Genomic DNA, 17,371 nt, shown 5'->3' with positions numbered 1-17,371 from the left:
ACCGGCGACTGCCCTCCCTGCTATGCAGGGATAAAGCTATATCCCCGTAACCAAACAGCACCATTATCTTTTCCAACTAATGGCCCTGCCAAGCAAATGTATGATTTTGTTTTGACAACACCAAATCACATATGGGAGGGGTCCATGATCCATGATCTAGACTGTTCAGCTGGTGGATCCCAACTCACATTTCTCAGCAATCAAGAAAATGGAATCGCCTAACAATTGCAACCTGCTGATGAATGGTCAAAAATGAAACATTCAAGCATAATTTTGTTGGTCGATCAAGGAGATTATGGGGCATAGCCCATCAAAAAATTGGACCAGGCATAACTGGCATTTCACGCTTACGATCATAGGTGTATGGCTTGGTGAATCAAGCAAAAAAAAAAAAAAAAACAGACTTCTGAAATGTTGAACCATCATATCATGCGGGATAGCAAGCTTGGGATATTCGATCCGAATCATTCCACAATGTGATTGTGTCTCAGATTTCAAGAAATGGTTTTGAAAATTTGTCCAAACACTTCAATTTACATTGTCAAGGCAGTGTCTACTCAAGTAACAAGCCTAATCTAAAGACAAACTCACATCAATCACTTAACATTGAATCTCCATCATAATGGCCCTCATCACGAAAACATAATTCTATGTTTGTAAAGATTGTATCAGGAGAAGTAATCAAGCTCTGATAATTCTAATATCCACATCCAAAAACTTGGAACTTACCAATGACTTCCTGCTCTTTCCATGACTCATCCCACCAACAGTCGCATCCTGAAAATTTTTGGAAAACATTTAACCACAAACTTGAATTAAGGAAAAGCTTGTCATACCCATCAGGGTGTTTTCACCAACATGAACACAAACCACTTATGCATTCCCAAGCTTGCACGGTTGGGGTGCTAACTTTCAGATAGGGTATTTCTAGAGGATGAAGAAGCAGTCGAGTCAAATCTCTCTTTTACTTACCAAAAAATTCCACTCCTTATGCGCCTTAAAATCAAGCAATGGGGATGAAAATTTTGGGAAAGTGTGGCAATACATTCTAAACATAGCAGAGAAAGTAGGTGTGGTGTTCTACTCAGAGGAAAGTGGCTTAGAAAACTCACCGCAATCAGTCTGAAATTTGGATTCATTATCGGTTGTATGCCTTTCCAAAATCCTCATGCCTCTGCTGGAACTCACCATAGGCATCATTGGGCTTTGAAGCCGAATAATTTTCAGTGGGAAATGGATATCTGCTCCTTGAATCCATAGCTAAATTAGTTCCAGCATAATGAGGATTGCCGGATGATTGGTCATAATCTGAATAGCTTGGGTGGTTATAATTGTAGCTTGATGCAGTCATAGGCTGGCGTGGTGCCCGCTGCATTCTTTGGATATCAGCTTGAAGAAACTCTTCCCACTGCTTTGCATGCATGCCCCTTAGCATAGCCACTTTCTTCATGTAAGTCTCTCTTAATTCCCTAATGGCCTACATCAGTGTAGACAAAGAGAGAATTAGATACTTCAAAGATGGAAGACATTACGTCAAAGATACTTACCCTTGGGCCACAAATGGTAAAAGAATCAAAACAGACCCAATCAACCTTCACAAAACAATTAAGTATCAGTTTTTTCTTAATATTGAGTATGAATATCCATCATATCCAGTATGTTGTGAAGGTTAGTAGTTTGCAAACAATAGGTGCTCCCAATGGTGAGAGTGATTGGACCCTCACAAAACAATATGGTAAACCCCGATGTATTGGTATTTGTCTCATCCATTCCAACTTGACTTCAGAACATCAGGGCACTACCAGATCAGCAATGGGCAAACTACGCCAGAATAATAAAGTAAGCAATGCGTAAATATGCCATGAAAGAATATGTAAGATGTTCGATTTCTCCTTATGGAAGGTTTGGACCATTTGCCTATGAAGGCCATCTTTTTGGACGACGCAGAATCTTTCGTTGTCGATGGAGAAATGATTCATGGACCAAAGGGTGTGAACCCAAATTTTATCCCTTTTTGAGAAAACCACCTTCACATTTAACTTATTTGGAGTTCAAAGAAAAACATATGTTTGTTCGCCTTCTTGTGATCTGATATGACATCGGTCTAACTAAATAAACAGATGTTATCTCCAACTTTTTTATTGAATGGTAAAAGATGCTATCTCCAACTAAAATTGTTCAATTAAACATTCATCATTTTGTACAAAATAAGATAAAATGAAATTGTTGGGCTCGAATATCATGTTAAGCAACAGCCAGAAGAAGATGCACTGATCCAAAGTGGAGATATTTTTCTCTATTCTTGAGACATCTATCGTTAAACAGATGACAGTGTAGAAATGCATATTCAGATAAAGATGTTGACAAGTTATCTACAAGTGTATAAAAATTTACTCCTAACTCCTAAGACAATCTAATGTGCGACTGAGATAACTAAACTCAACGATATAGATATGAAAACTAATCCTCCAACAATATCCATGGACCAGTCTCAGCAAATTCACATCCACAACCATTATACACAAGTACACACATATGCAGCACTTACATCTGTACAATGTACAAAATTACACAACATATGGTTGAGACTTGAGACGGGCTGCACGGTATTCTATACGCCTTGTCAGTTTTCAGGATTATCGCACCCTATTATAACACAACATATGGTTGAGACTTGAGACAGGCTGTACAGTATTCAATATGCCTTGTCAGTTTTCAGGATTATCGCACCCTATTATAACATTTTGTCATTTTATAGATACCAACATATTTCTAGTTGAAACTTATTTTGAACAAGTTAAAAATTGCTTTCTCCTGGTTTAATTTTCTGGAATGATTAATTTAGAAATAATATGGAACATTAGGGAGTTGAAACGGTAAGGTTGGCGCAACGGTAACGTTGCTCCATTGTGACCTGGACCTAGATTGTTTTCTCTTTCATGCTAAGGTTGTGGTTTTGTTTCCATTCAAAAAAAAAAAAGCACAAATTCATACTTAGAAGCCATCACATAAGCAAGAAAGTCATTCATAATGAACATAGTGACATACGTTGTCGCACATATATGGAACACTAAAGTCAATAAAGAAGTACAATGTAATGAAGTATAAGAAAATACAATGACAAGTCTCCCCTCCAAGGACCTCAACTCTATGTCAAACACACATACAGGTAGGAGGCATTATTGATACCATGCCGATCTGACATCCCATGCATCATATACAGTTACTTTGTTGAGCAGTTCAATAAATAAATTTTTTTTTTTTTTTGAATGGTGGCCTACCAAATATTATTCTTTATATTAATGAAAAGAAATAAAATGTGAAGTAAAATGGCGTACAAAAAAACATTTCCCCTTTCTCCGCTTAGTCAGAGACTCATCATTTATATGATGATTAGGTTTTGAAATTTGAAATTCCTATGACTCCTCCCATTAAAATGAAAAGTGGGTGGGCCCATCTTCGATTCAACTAGGATGGGTCCACAAAGCATGTTGACAAAGATTAAAAATCTTAAATGTTGTTCAACCTTTCCAATTGGTATTAGCACCATTTACATCCGAATGGAAATTTATCTATAAAAGCAACAAATCAAAGGTTGAAAAACTGAGCCTTAATAAAAACTAAAAATATTCCAAATGGGTGAGTAAAAACAAATCAAAGAAACATGTTTTAATTAAAAAAAAATTCCAAACTTTCTAGGGTTTTACAAAATAAGTTTTTTCCAAAAAAAAAAAAAAAATTCAAACTTTCTAGGGTTTTCCAAAAGATGGTTTTCGAGAGAAAATTCCATGGAAAAGCAGAAAAAAACGTTTTTCTTTGATTTGCAGTGTTCTTTTTTTGATTTGTAGTAGATTAGAGGTAAGACTCTTTTTTTGGGTTTGGGGGAAAATAGCACTATACGCTGTAAATAATAGCACATTTCCGTCTTTTGTCATTTCAACAATTTCAATCGAATTTTGGGAATTTGGTCGAAATTTCGATCGAAATTTTTGACAGAAATAATGATGTGGAATGAATCCATTGAAATTTTGTTTCGTTAGGGATGAAAACGAAAACATTTCAGTCATTTTGTGTCGGTTTCAGTGGAAATTTAAAACCATGTGATTATCTAAATAATAATGGGACATTTTGAAAACAAGAAGAGAACTGAGGTGATGTGCTACAACACATATAGGTGCCAACTCTAAAAGTATCATCAAGTATCCGAGATGGGACACTTTCCTACAAAAATAAAACTACTAATGAGTAAACAAATTGTAAGTGGATATAAGAAAATTTTAAAAAAATATGAATTTAACATTGCCGTCATATAATAACACTTCTTTATCATATCATTATGATACTTCACCCATGCATGTCCTAGAGTGTGATGCTGTGTGAGGAACTGTGGAATGGTCAGCACGGTAAAAAAAACCAAAAAGTAGAAGGGTCCAGATAATGAGACGGCTTCAATCTTTTTAAGTTTTTATAAGTAAAAAAAAATGCGTCCTACCGAAGCAGTTAGATCTTCGGTTAGATCCATTCACAAGCAACACAATGAAGATGCACTATTTAAAGCAAGTACTTACAGAAATCAACAGGGTACAACTGGAATTTAGATGCAGGATGCAATATGAATCATGTGATCCAAAAGTCAGGAGGAATGCATTAATGAAAGAGGCAAGCAAACTTAGCATATACGCTGAGTGGTCCAGTATAAAAGATATGGCATAATAAAATAGAAGAAACCAGACCAAATAAACAATTTCACTAAGCCATTTAATCTATAGCTTAAAAAAATCCAAGAAGAGCTTTGTAAATAGATATCAATACCTCGCGATGCTTGTAGTTCTCTTCATCTTCTTCCTTGTCACGGATCCTTCCAAATTCCATAGCTTCCCTTTTAAATTCCATTTCTAGTTCTTCCAATGTTTTTGGATAAGCTGGGAATTCAAACTTACTGCTGGAATGGATATCTGACCCATGCCTCTCAGTATCCCAGTTATGAGTTTTATGCACCCCAATATTCTGTGCATGGATATTGAACGAGCTAAAAGCATCACTGGTGAAAGTATGATGTGGTGGAGACTTTGAATGGCTAGGACGACTTCTAGCTCCATCATTACCATAAGCTTCACGAAATGAAGAAAGTGTTAAGAGACATCTCACTTTAATCATGGTAGCTTTAACTAGAGTCCATCTTATATTCAAATTAGAAATAATGGCAGATAGAATACTGAAAATGTTAATCCAATGGGCTACAAGTCTTGATATGCTCAGTAAATATTTTCGTATTGGAGACTATCTGAGTGATTTAGTACCATGCTGAAAATTACTTCACAATCGAACACATAAAGCTTGAACTTACCTCTTGCTGCAAAAAAACAAAAGGATAAGAGACAGGCAACTTATCAAACATCCACATGAAAAAAAGAGAGGAGAAAACACAGGTACACAAGATTTGCCAAGGATCCAACAAGCTCCGAGCTTGGGTTTACCAGCTTTGTATGGTGCCGCAAAAATATCGGATGCTGTCCCTACCTTGTGGAGACCTCCTTGACAACTGTTGCAGATCCGCACGCATTTCATCTTCTACAAACTTTTCCTGTTTAACAGCCTTTGATTTGATCTGTGACATATTTCTCGGACTGGGATGAGATCGTTGGGACTCAGAATGTCTTCTCGGACTGGGATAAGATCGTTGGGACTCAGAACGTCTCAACTGAGAGCCAACGGGACTTACATCAGGGGATCTGGATCTGGTTCTTTGAGAACTAGAAGAACCCTTCGCTTTATCCTCATCCTGAATCACTTTGTGAACAGCATCGACACCTTTTGTCAAGGATGAGCTATCTTTGCCACTAACAATTATAAACTTTTCCTCCATTCTAATTTTGCAACCAGCATCCTTTTCAATCCTACGGATCACTTTTTCTGTAAAAAGTGCTCTTATATGCTTGTCTCTTGCAGGTACCCTTTGAAAAGGCTCAGTAGACTTGCGATTCGCACCAAGAGTAGCCGGGCAACCCTGTTGATATGAACAGTGTCACACAAAATAAAAACAAAACCCAAATTATAAGCAAATAAAGACAGGACATATGCAGCCCTTCATAAACAAAAGAGAGAGACAGAGAGACAGGACATATGCCAAAAACCAACAAAAAGGGATAAAAGAAGTCTCACTTTCCAATCAACAAATGAAAATCATCGATTGGCACCTCCTACTGCTACTGTAGAACACCTAGCGGTCCTAGCCAACTAGACTCTGTCCAAATGGGCCAAATCTAAAGAAGATCAAAAGATTGAGAAGGCAAGCACAAGATCTAGAGAAGTGGGGTACATGGCGTTGGAAGCTGTGGAATGATTTCAAAATAATCATGACTGGCAAGAATGAAGCCCTAATCAAGTTCTGGTTGGAAGGGAAAGCTGAAAACGTTCTTCAGGACTCTTTTCCTCCATGGCCCTTCAAATCAATGCTTAGTTGGTGCCCTAACAGATTGGAAGATCCCTTTTCCAACTAGTTCTTCATCCACAGTGCTCTGTATCATGTCTGGTGCGAAGAAACCTCCAAAGACATCGAAAAAATATCGGAATAGTGCCAAGCTGGACGCATTGTGTCCTTTCGGTAATAATATGCAATATGGAAGAGTTTAGTTGTGGTGAGTGGGGGTTTTTCCACCGCAGACACCACTAAGGATCAGAGTAAAGGGAAGGAATTTCTGGGTGCTAGCGATGGAAGGCAAAAACCCAGAAACAAAGAAGATCTGAAACCTTCTGAGGAGAGTCTATCTCCTAGTCAATTGAGCAAGTCAGGCAGAGACACCTGCATGAGTTCAGAGATCAGGGGCAGTGAGGTCTTATCCATTAGATCATCTTCCAGTGGTACGAGGAGATTATCACCCTTGATTTCAAATAGAGGTGAACGAAAAAAAGATGCATGTTTTGGTGCACAGTTGTCTAGGAGGCCGTTTGGATACGCGGATTTTAGAATCCGGGATTTCTTCGAAATTGTAGCTAAGAGACGAGAAGAAGCGGATCAGCCGTCGTTTTTTATTTCTCACCCTTCTTTCCGTCAGTAAGAGAAAAGCAGATCCTCCCATATTTCCAGGTTTTAGAAATCTTAGGATGCATGAGAGATTTTTAAAACCTGAATTTCTCACTTAAAATCCAAGAAATGCTGTCAGGACAGCATACAGCAGCTTGACCATGAACCCTCGTTTACACTGTTTTCAAACTAAAAACCTGGATTCTAAAATCCGCGTATCCAAACGGCCCCTAGAAGAAACTCTAAAACCTAAAAACCTTAACTCGGTGGGCAGCAATACATGTGTTTCGATGCCTAAAGATAAGGGTGATCCTCACCATCGATTTAGATTGCGAAAGAAACAGCATGAATTAGTCTCGTTCTCGCCCGAGGAGCTGGACATAACTAAAACTTCTCTGGAGGAATGAAGGCAGAAATATTAAGCCCATGAGACGGAGGTTGCTAACGGCTCATGGTTAGAATCGTTGATAGAGATGGTCCAGTACATTTATTCGACATCTGCTCACAAATCTGGGACCCGAGAAGTGATCTCCAACCTTGTCCCGACCCAGAATCTTATAGAGTTCTTCCACTTCAGCCAGATAGAAGGTTTGAAGACTGATTCTCCGCCGTTAGGCCTTATACTAAATACCTCTAATACTGATTCTGCAGCAGCAGCCCCAAACAACAAACCCATGAATCTTGCGGATGTGGTAGATCCTGAAGACCATGAAGAAGCAAGCCTTGTAACTGGTTCCGGGAATTTGGGTACTAAATTTGAGAACTTGTGACTGACGTTGATTCGGATCATACAGAAGTGGCCAGCAAATTTAATCAATTTATGCAAGTGGGAAGAGTTCTGGGATTGTTGCATGATCAGCATAAAGCGAGCATGTTGATGAAGAACCTTGAATATAGAGGTTTAAGAAATTCTCCTACCTCTGATAAAGTTCTTAAGAAATATCAGAGGGGAGAAAGAGTTCAAAAGTGGTTCCACCAACATTAACTATGTTGGTACGCTGAAAGAATTACAAATACAGACGGAAGGAGATTTGGAAACCCCTGATTGTTACTCATGAAGATTGGCTCTTGGAAGAATAGAGGACTGGGATCCAGCTGCAAAGTAAATGCTATGGAAGATTTCGAACTCGTAAGAAATCTGGATATTCTGATTATCCAGGAAAGCAAAACAGAACTATTCAAAAAACAATAAAGGAAAGCAAAACAGAATTGTATTACAGCCATTAGAAGAGCAGGGGTATCATTTTTGTATTCCCCACCGGTTGCATACAATACTGCAGAATTCACTAGTTATTTTTTTCCTTTTTCCCTTTTTTTTTTTTTGAGAAAAAATCAATAGTTTATGACTGTTAAGTCATTTAATCGGATTTTCCCCAAAACAGTAACGCCAGTTCAATTGCAACAAAACATTTTCACATTAACTGTGAGGAGAGGGCGTATGGATGCTCTCATTGCTTGAGTAATGTGCGTTCAAGATTCAAGAACAATTAAAGATATGCATGTATTATCTGTAAATCCAGCTATTCATTGAAACAACAAAACAATCAAGATATATAGATACACTAGTAGCTTATTAGCAAAGTCTAACAAGGCTATCATAATCAACTCTAGCTTGTCGAGTAAACAGGAAAAACATCTTTATACATAAAATTTAATCCTTTCCAAGAAGTCGATTTCTTCTGCTATGAAATTTTTTTGGCAATCCCAAGTCCCCACCCACATTATCGTTCAAGTTAAGCCTACAAAAAAAAAGAAAAAAAGATGCTACAATTAAGACTGAAAGTTTAATCAACGTGTAACTTTCCAGAAAAAATACCAATTTAGTTTTTAGACTGCAAAATAGAATCAGATTCAACAAAACATAAAATTTAAGACTATAGTCTCACAGAATTTCCATCAATGGAACTAACAGAAGATCTTTAAAGTCAAGCATACCTGAGTGAAATGACCTGATTCTCCACATATCTTGCAGATCATTTCCTCTTCTTTCCTTTTCTTCCAGTTCCTTTCAGTAGCCTTAGCTTTAGCAACCCATACCTTAGCTTCCCTGCTAGTGAAATCAGTTGGGACAGCATTTGGATCAGAAGGCTCATCTTCCTCATCAGACTCACCATTAGCATTGGCACTTGCGAGCGGTCTTTTGTTTGAGTTTGTTTTCTCCTGTGCATTGTTTGCAGCTGACATGAGTGGACCAGTATACGCCTTTCCATAAACTTCATCGAAAAGTTCATCATCAATTTCTGGCAGCGGTTTTTTTGCCATCTGAAACCAAAGAACCAAATCACACCAACATCACCTTTAAAAAATAGTGCATTTCACATAATATCCAGAAAAAGAAGTTGGGAAGGAATAAGTCAAGAAACTAATACGGAAAACCTTATAATGTGCCAATGTCTGCACTTCCTACACAATTTGAAGTGTTGGAGAATGGAGAATGGGTACGATGAGTACATTTTTTTTCCTTTTTCTCTTAAATAAGGCAAGTCAATTAAGAAGCAAGATAAGAGCATCAAACATATCATGCTAACAAATGCAATACCTCAAATCTAGTAACAAGTTAGGCACATTAAGCCACATTCTAGCCAACCTTCCCAGTGTCTTTGCCTTCTAACTCATACGGGAGATACTGTTGCCAGAGACAAGAAAAGAATAATGTGAACCCCCACCCCCCCCGGGGAACATGAGAACCAACCACAAGGGAGGGAGGTCTACGGCACCCACATAGGGAAACACCTTCAACCAAAAATTTATGTACACTGAATATTTTATATCCACTTAGCAAGACTGCTGAAATGGATGTGCCACTGATCAAAATGATCTTATTAAGGATATGGTCACCAAAAACCACCAAATGGATGGTAAATGAGTTACTCAAGAGTCAAGACGATAATCAATAAGGTTCGAAATAATTATCTACAAGAGTGACATACAAATTGAAGGGCTTGCACAGCCAACAATAAAAATGTCAATAATGATATCTGAATAGTGAGAACTACATGGATCCTAAATTTTTAGGGTACATTTAGAGCTTGGGAAAGATGTGATGCAGCACCGTGAAGAAAATTTGAGGAAAGGGGAGAGAAATAGACGAAAGGGGATAGCATTAGAAGAATAGGGGAAGAAGAGACGAAAATAACCTGAAGAAGAGACGAATTTAGGGAGAGAAGAGAAGAAATCAGAAGAGAGAAGAAGAAAACCAGAATTAGAGGGAGAAAATTCTTTATTCAATATCAATAATCATCAAAAGTTCACAATAAAACTGTAAAGTTAACAACCTAAAAGATAGAAACCTACTAAAATAAGAATTCCTAAAAATCTAAACTTCCTAATTCTAAATAACATGGAAAATAAAAGCCTAAAAACTAAATAACATGGAAAATAAATGCCTAGAAATCCTAATGGGCAAATATGCCACTTAAGGGAAATGCACATTGGAGCTAGCATATTGAAGGCCCGAGGACACTAACCTCAACAAAACAAACTAGTAGTACAGTGCATCTTGTTACGCGCCTAATCGGCCGTAACACAAGCAAACAAACGGAAAATAGAAAAAGAGGGGGAGAGAGGTTGATTCGAGGCAGCCGGAGAGGAACCATGACTCTCCTAAACAAAGTCTCCTTTGCTATAAAGTTTTCTTCTTTTTATTTCATTAGATTGCGATTACATAAATACAAGCAAGAGAGATTGCCACATCACAAGCACACTTACCTACTAACAAGACACCTCATAAATAACTAACTCCCACTACCCTACAACACATAGCTATATAACTAACACCCATAAACACACATCCATCCACTAACTAACCCCATTTACACCACCACTATCATGCACACATCATTCCTTCCCCCTTAGAAACAACCTTGTCCTCAAGGTTGAATTGTTGGAAAAAATGCTTTATTCCACCGGGATCCCAAATCATAATGGAAATGATTTTGTTGAGTAGCATAATTAAAATTGGACTTCCATCTTCAAAAATAACGGTTGCGATCTTTTGAGCTCCACTTTCAAAGTCCACCATGATCAAACTCATAAGAAACAGGATTTTTCATCTTTGTCAGCATCACTCCTCACTAGTGTGTGAAGACCCGCCTTAAAAGTTTCCCACGTAATCAGCTCCCTCTCTCCTTCCTTGAGGAGTTGAGACCACGACTGAACTTCACCTTCCAAATGGAAAGAGGCCATTGGAACCTTTTCCTCGAGTGTTTGATGAAAGTCGAAAAATTGATCGGTCCAACTTGTTGGATCTTCACCACCGTTGAAACGCGAAAGGTCCAACTTCACAGACTTGGGTGGGTATGAGTTAGTGGAACCAAAATGATAAGAGCCACCATTGCCATTAACCCGACCTTCATGGATTCTAATAGGAACGTGAGAAGTCTCTCCAATTTCACTAGCAGATTGACTAGTGATTTGCTCCACACGCGCATTCAATTTCTCAAACATCTCTGCCATTCGATTCATTATGTCTTGCTGTCCAGTTAAAAGCGACTCCACAGCTTGCTCTAACCGCTCCACGTGCTGATCCATGCCTAAGCTCTGATACCAATTTATTACGCTCCTAATCGGCCGTAACACAAGCAAACAAACGGAAAATAGAAAAAGAGGGGGAGAGAGGTTGATTCGAGGCAACCGGACCTCCTAGTGGTTCAAATCGAGAGGAACCATGACTCTCCTAAACAAAGTCTCCTTTGCTATAAATTTTTCTTCTTTTTATTTCATTAAATTGCTATTACATAAATACAAGCAAGAGAGATTGCCACATCACAAGCACACTTACCCACTAACAAGACACCTCATAAATAGCTAACTCCCACTACCCTACAACACAGAGCTATATAAGAACACCCATAAACACACATCCATCCACTAACTAACCCCATTTACACCACCACTATCATGCACACATCACATCTCCATTGTATTAAATAAATGGTGGCAGTAGTGAACTTCTGTTTGATGCATATAGCCCATCATCAGTGAAAAAGGAAAAGGAAAGAAGAAGAAAATTGAATTTCCGGTACAATAATGACCCTAATTTACTAGTAACAAGAAAAGGTTCAGAAGGGAAACCACCTAGGCTTGTGAGTACAGTACTCTTCCATGGAATCTAAAGTATAGAAGTAATTGAGGATGGACGTTGACAGAAAAACAGAAAGCTAAACGGCGCATTATGATATTTTTATCAGTATTGAAAAGATTATTAGCTCAAAGCACACCTAGAATTCCCAAATAGCATCCCTCCTTGAAGAACAATAAGTATATAATGCATAACAACTCATCCTTGGTTTGGGTCTGGTGCTTCGCACTAATGACTTGGTAAGATATATAAGACAGTGGTCGGATATTTGGCATATGTTTTTTCTTTTAGATCCGTTCATAAAGTTTTGGCAAAGATTCAATCTTGTCACATAGGTCATAACAAGTCATCCCTTTCCCTAGTTGAATAGGTCTCAAGATAAGTCAAATTCTTGACATAGTACTTCTTGATCATGCAATAGATGATTCTGAAGCTATGAGAAAATGGCGACTAGTGATCCCCAACACGAATATGACAACGGTATCAATTGGAAGGTATGGATGAAGATTAAAAATAGATTTTCCCTAACACAACGTAAGTTGATATAGGAGGGCATTTGTATTGCATCAACATCTAGATAGTATATGCATCCATAGAAATGGCTCTCTTCTAACTTCTTTAGGAGCTCTAGATGAGATCCTCAAGGGTCTCAATTCGACCTTCATTTTCAATATTTACAGAGCTTTGGAGCATTATTTTACACTTCCGGTACTTAGAACCCAGTATAGATTTGCAAGTTGGACATGGGGTGGATGACTTCATCATTTTATGTGTATGACAGTAATCTGACCATAGAATCTTGTCGGTCAATTTCCCCTAAGTTATGCTCGAAAGAAAAGCAAGTTGATGAGTAGTGGTAGTGAAACCCCTTCGTTCTTGTCAAAATGAACAGTCCAGTGAAGAACCGATTCCGTTTGGAGGGAGGAAAAGAAGATCTTGCTTCGGCAAGGCATTTTATTGAATGTGAAAAGCGAGTCTCGGATCCAGGGTTTGATCACCCCAATGAACGGTGGTACGGTGGATGTATATTCCTTTCTCTAGACATCAACCCGGAATAGTAGTTTCGTTCATGAACCAGCTCTCATTCTATCTTCAATTCCTTTGCCTCAGTCTTTCTGATCTATGATTGACTTTTCCCATTCCTTCCAACTAACCAAAACCAAACAGCGGTGGCTAGAAGCCTCACCGAAGAATCCAGAATCCAATCAAGTTAAAAAAAAAAATGCTTGATACAGAAGTAGAAGCTGAAAAGGAGACGAAAAAAATTATAATAATAATAATTAAGAATATAAGAATAAATAAGAACATCTTTTCAAGTTATGAAAAGATTATTATCCCCGGGTTCATACATTATCCCCAAAGTCGCTTAATATTGATCCTATCTGTGTTCGTTCTAAGAAGTTGATCCTATCTGTGTTCGTTCTAAGAAGTCTCACAAAATGGATTACCCCTATGTTGAGTAACTACTTGGTTGGTCCAAAGCCCCAAATCTGAACAAGATCTCTGGCTCTAATTCTACTATGGCTACGAGGGGCGAAGGCACAAAGAGAGAAATGGACATCTAGATGTCACAACTACTTTGGAAGCACATCCACTCGTTGTCTTCTTCTTCTCGCCAAGATTTTGTCTCGGATAAATCTTTCTCTTAATGGATCTCCTCTTGTTCCTCAATCTTCAGAGAATGCGGCGTTGTATTATTGTAAGTTCTCTGTTCCGAACATTTCCTGGAAGTGGACGACAAGTTTTAAACCATGCCGAGCCTTTTCTTCCACCTCTCCTCTCCAATCCTCGATCAAACTTGCGTTCCCCAGACGCTATGAAATGGGGGGCGCTTCCTTCGCCTATCGTATGTATCGGGTTAGCTTCGTCCCTAACCAAGGAGGCATTCTGGCGGCGCATAAGTATATACGTTTTTCAGCAAGCAAGCAACGCCCTATTAGTTAAGTCAAGCCCCCCTATGCCCCCCTATTAACATCATGCCCTTCTCACGTAAGTTCAAGTAGCTACTACTTACTAATAGGGCACTCCAGGCACGAAAATGCTATCCTTACGCACAAGACTACCCCTCTTCCCGAAAGCTTCGCGGGGACTACTTGACGACGACGGACGACCGCCCCTATGGGGGTTTACTGCACAAGGCCCCTGCAGAGGAAAAGCTTTATCCCAGCTATTACTAAGAATATAATAATTAAGAATATAAGAACAAATATGACAATGGTATCAATTGGAAGGTATGGATGAAGATTACAAATAGATTTTCCCTAACACAATGTTAGTTGATATAGGAGGGCATTTGTATTGCATGAACATCTAGATAGTATATACATCCATAGAGATGGCTCTCTTCTAGGTTCTTTAGGAGCTCTAGATGAGATCCTCAAGGGTCCCAATTCAACCTTCATTTTCAATCTTTATAGAGCTTTGGAGCATTATTTTACACTTCCGGTACCTAAAACCCAGTAAAGATTTGCAAGTTGGACATGGGGTGGATGACTTCATCATTTTATGTGTATGACAGTAATCTGACCATAGAATCTTGTCGGCCAACTTCCCTAAGTTATGCTTGAAATAAAAACAAGTTGATGAGTAGCGGTAGTGAAACCCCTTCCTTCTTGTCAAAATGAACACATATATTAAATATACCAGCATAACTCTATGGTGAACTAGACATCACAGACCAAGACCTATGGTAGCTTCATGTGTGCTCCCTATTTAAATCATTTCGCAATCAAAAAATAAGACTCGTGTATATTCACCATTATAATATAGCTTGCATACATATTCCATGTTTTTGTGTAATCGTGTAAAATTTAAAACCTTGGATATTGGAGGGCATTTGCATTGCATCAACATCTAGATAGTAGATACATCATAGAGATGGCTCCCTTCTAGGTTCTTTAGGAGCTCTAGATGAGATCCTCAAGGATCCAAATTCAACCTGCCTTTTCAATCAGAGCTTTGGAGCATTTATTTTACATTTCCGGCACTTAAAACCTAGTAAGGATTTGCAGGATGGACATGGGGTGAATGACTTCATCATTCTATGTGTATGGAAGTAATCTTGCTAGTTGCCATAGAATCATGTAGGACAACCATAGTTTTAAATCTCGGCCGAAATCCGAAATATTTCGGTTTCGGTCCAAACCGAAACCGAAATTACATTGAATCGGATTTTTACATGATTTCCCCAAAATTTCGTTTTTCACCCTTATTTATATAAATTTCTACTGAAATGTAAAAGATTTCCACCGAAATTTTGTACTTTTTGATGGAAATTTTAAGAAAACCAAAATTTCTGTCAAATTTTTACATGATTCGGCTGAAATTTCCACCGTTTCGGTGGTGGCCGAAACCGACATTTAAAACCTTGAGGTCAACTTCCCGTAAGTAGTGCTCAAAAGAAGAGCAAGTTGATGAGTAGTGGTAGTGAAACCCCTTCCATCTTGTCAAAATGACCACAGATATTAAGTATGCCAGCATAACTCTATGGTGAACCAGTCATCACATAGACCAAGACCTATGGTAGCTTCATGTGTGGTCCCTGTTTGAATCATTTTTCAGTTGAAAAATATAAGATTTGTGTATATTTGCCATTAAAATATAGCTTGAATACATATTCCATGTTTTTTGTGACCAACCAACACTCAACTTATCATTCTCGTATCAAACGGAAACTAGATCCACGATCAATATTATGACACTATCCATGAATGTTTGTGAACGTTGCAAGATCAAAGCTTTGAGTAAAATGCTCCAAGCAACCACTAGGGTTTCGGACAGTGTAATATATATATAAGGAGACTGTATTATAAAGATCCCTGTGATAAAGGAGAAAAGATTAAGAAGGGTAAGAGTCTTAATTTGAATACATTAAAAAGATGGCAAGATAGCTATTGAGAGGAAGTTGCTATCCTAGCGGCCTGTTTAGTTGTACACTTTGGAAAACTGTACTAGTAGTTTACTAGTAAAGTTGGGTGTCACGCTATGCTTGGTTGCAAAAAGGAGGCAAAACCCCAGAAGACTCCTTGCCCACCATTCTACTTGTCATTCCCTTGTCTGTTGAGTTGGCACCCTTTAAATCTACTATAAAAAAAAAACTTTTAAATGGCACTTTTTGTAATAGAGTTGTTGGATTTATGTCTCTCTCTTCTCTCTGTACTCTACAAGGAGACTACTTGAAGACTATTAATCCACCATTGACAACCAAACATACCATGAGGTTCACCGATACGCTACCAACCAAGAGTATAGTAGTATTAGTATACTACGCCACCACTCTACTAGTCACTACTCTACTAGTTGACTACTTACCAACTACTCTACGAGGACATATTCGTGCATCCAAACATGATTGATTGATTGACTTGTCGTTTTCATGCTTATCCTTAACAAGGACCAAGCGTCCCAATGCCGGTCAAGAAAAAGAAAACGGATCATAAAATAGTAATAATAACCCAATGTTTTTTTTATTTCATAAGCTTAATATTTCAATTAACATGTCATCTGCGGTAGGTGATTTCAAACGTAAAAAAATATTCCGAAATAAAATATAGTTACAAATAAAAAGGAACAAAACAATCGATATTTCTCCATTGCCCAACCTGAATGAAAAGTTGAAAACGACCCGACCCGTGTGCGAAAATCACAAACACCTTCATATCAAAAAAAAAAACAATCACAGAGAGACGAGGAGGACTAAAATAGGAAAAGCAAATAACAGGATCCTCACACGGGATGAAGCCAAACTGAAATAACATGAGATACACCATGAATAAAGAAGAAGAAGAAGAAGAAGAATGCATTCAGCTCACCTTTATCTCTTGGGATCAGATCCTTAACGATTTTTAGCTGCTGCTGGGGCGATTTGCCTTTCTCCTTCTCATTCAGTGTTGTGTTGTTGTTGAAGAGGAATAGGGTTATCGCACCGTTAGGGCTTTCTGTTTTCCCCTCTCCAAGCCGACATGTACATTTTGCTCTCCTCTTTGGAAAGAAAATTGAAGGTCTAGTATTTGCCAAAAACACACAACAAACGATGTTGGAAAAACAAATCCGTTGAATATGAGTTTACCAAACGATGGAAAAATCAGTTTCTATGAAAAAGTTTCCAATAAATATTTTCCATCCGGACCCCTAATTCTCAAATGTACCCATTTTCCTTCTTTCATGTGTTAAAAGTTGTTCCTATGATTGGGTCATTGGGTGCACCCACATTAGTAACATCCAAATGTTTATCTAGTTAGACCTGAAAATTGCACATTGTATGATCG

The 17,371-nt window shown here is 38.2% G+C and overlaps 1 protein-coding gene across 2 annotated transcripts; it reads right to left on the bottom strand.

The window, feature by feature from the left end:
• Nucleotides 1-467: 467 nt before the first annotated feature.
• LOC143852530 (uncharacterized) lies at nucleotides 468-17,098 on the bottom strand. 2 transcript variants are annotated; one of them, XM_077361943.1, is made up of 7 exons: nucleotides 16,916-17,098; nucleotides 16,706-16,756; nucleotides 8,960-9,286; nucleotides 5,521-6,007; nucleotides 4,813-5,111; nucleotides 1,113-1,477; nucleotides 468-777 (listed from the first exon to the last, which is right to left on the bottom strand). In XM_077361943.1, the coding sequence occupies exons 3-6, from the start codon at nucleotides 9,284-9,286 to the stop codon at nucleotides 1,139-1,141; spliced, it is 1,452 nt and encodes a 483-aa protein (XP_077218058.1). In that variant the 5' UTR covers nucleotides 16,706-16,756; nucleotides 16,916-17,098; the 3' UTR covers nucleotides 468-777; nucleotides 1,113-1,138. The 2 variants fall into 2 exon arrangements, with proteins under 2 accessions (XP_077218058.1, XP_077218057.1); XM_077361942.1 differs by lacking the exon at nucleotides 16,706-16,756.
• Nucleotides 17,099-17,371: the final 273 nt, after the last annotated feature.

Source organism: Tasmannia lanceolata, unplaced genomic scaffold (assembly GCF_043159265.1).
Source record: "Tasmannia lanceolata isolate RefF3 unplaced genomic scaffold, GAP_Taslan_0.1 ptg000019l, whole genome shotgun sequence".
NCBI classification, from domain to species: Eukaryota; Viridiplantae; Streptophyta; class Magnoliopsida; order Canellales; family Winteraceae; genus Tasmannia; species Tasmannia lanceolata.
This window is presented reverse-complemented; position numbering and strand designations above follow the sequence as displayed.

Coding starts and splice junctions, on each gene's coding strand:
- LOC143852530 (XM_077361943.1), bottom strand. CDS start 9,286: ATGGCAAAAAAACCGCTGCCAGAAATTGATGATGAACTTTTCGATGAA. Junction 6,008..8,959: donor AATCAGGTCATTTCACTCAG/GTATGCTTGACT, acceptor TCATATCAACAG/GGTTGCCCGGCTACTCTTGG. Junction 1,478..4,812: donor AGAACTACAAGCATCGCGAG/GTATTGATATCT, acceptor ACACTGATGTAG/GCCATTAGGGAATTAAGAGA.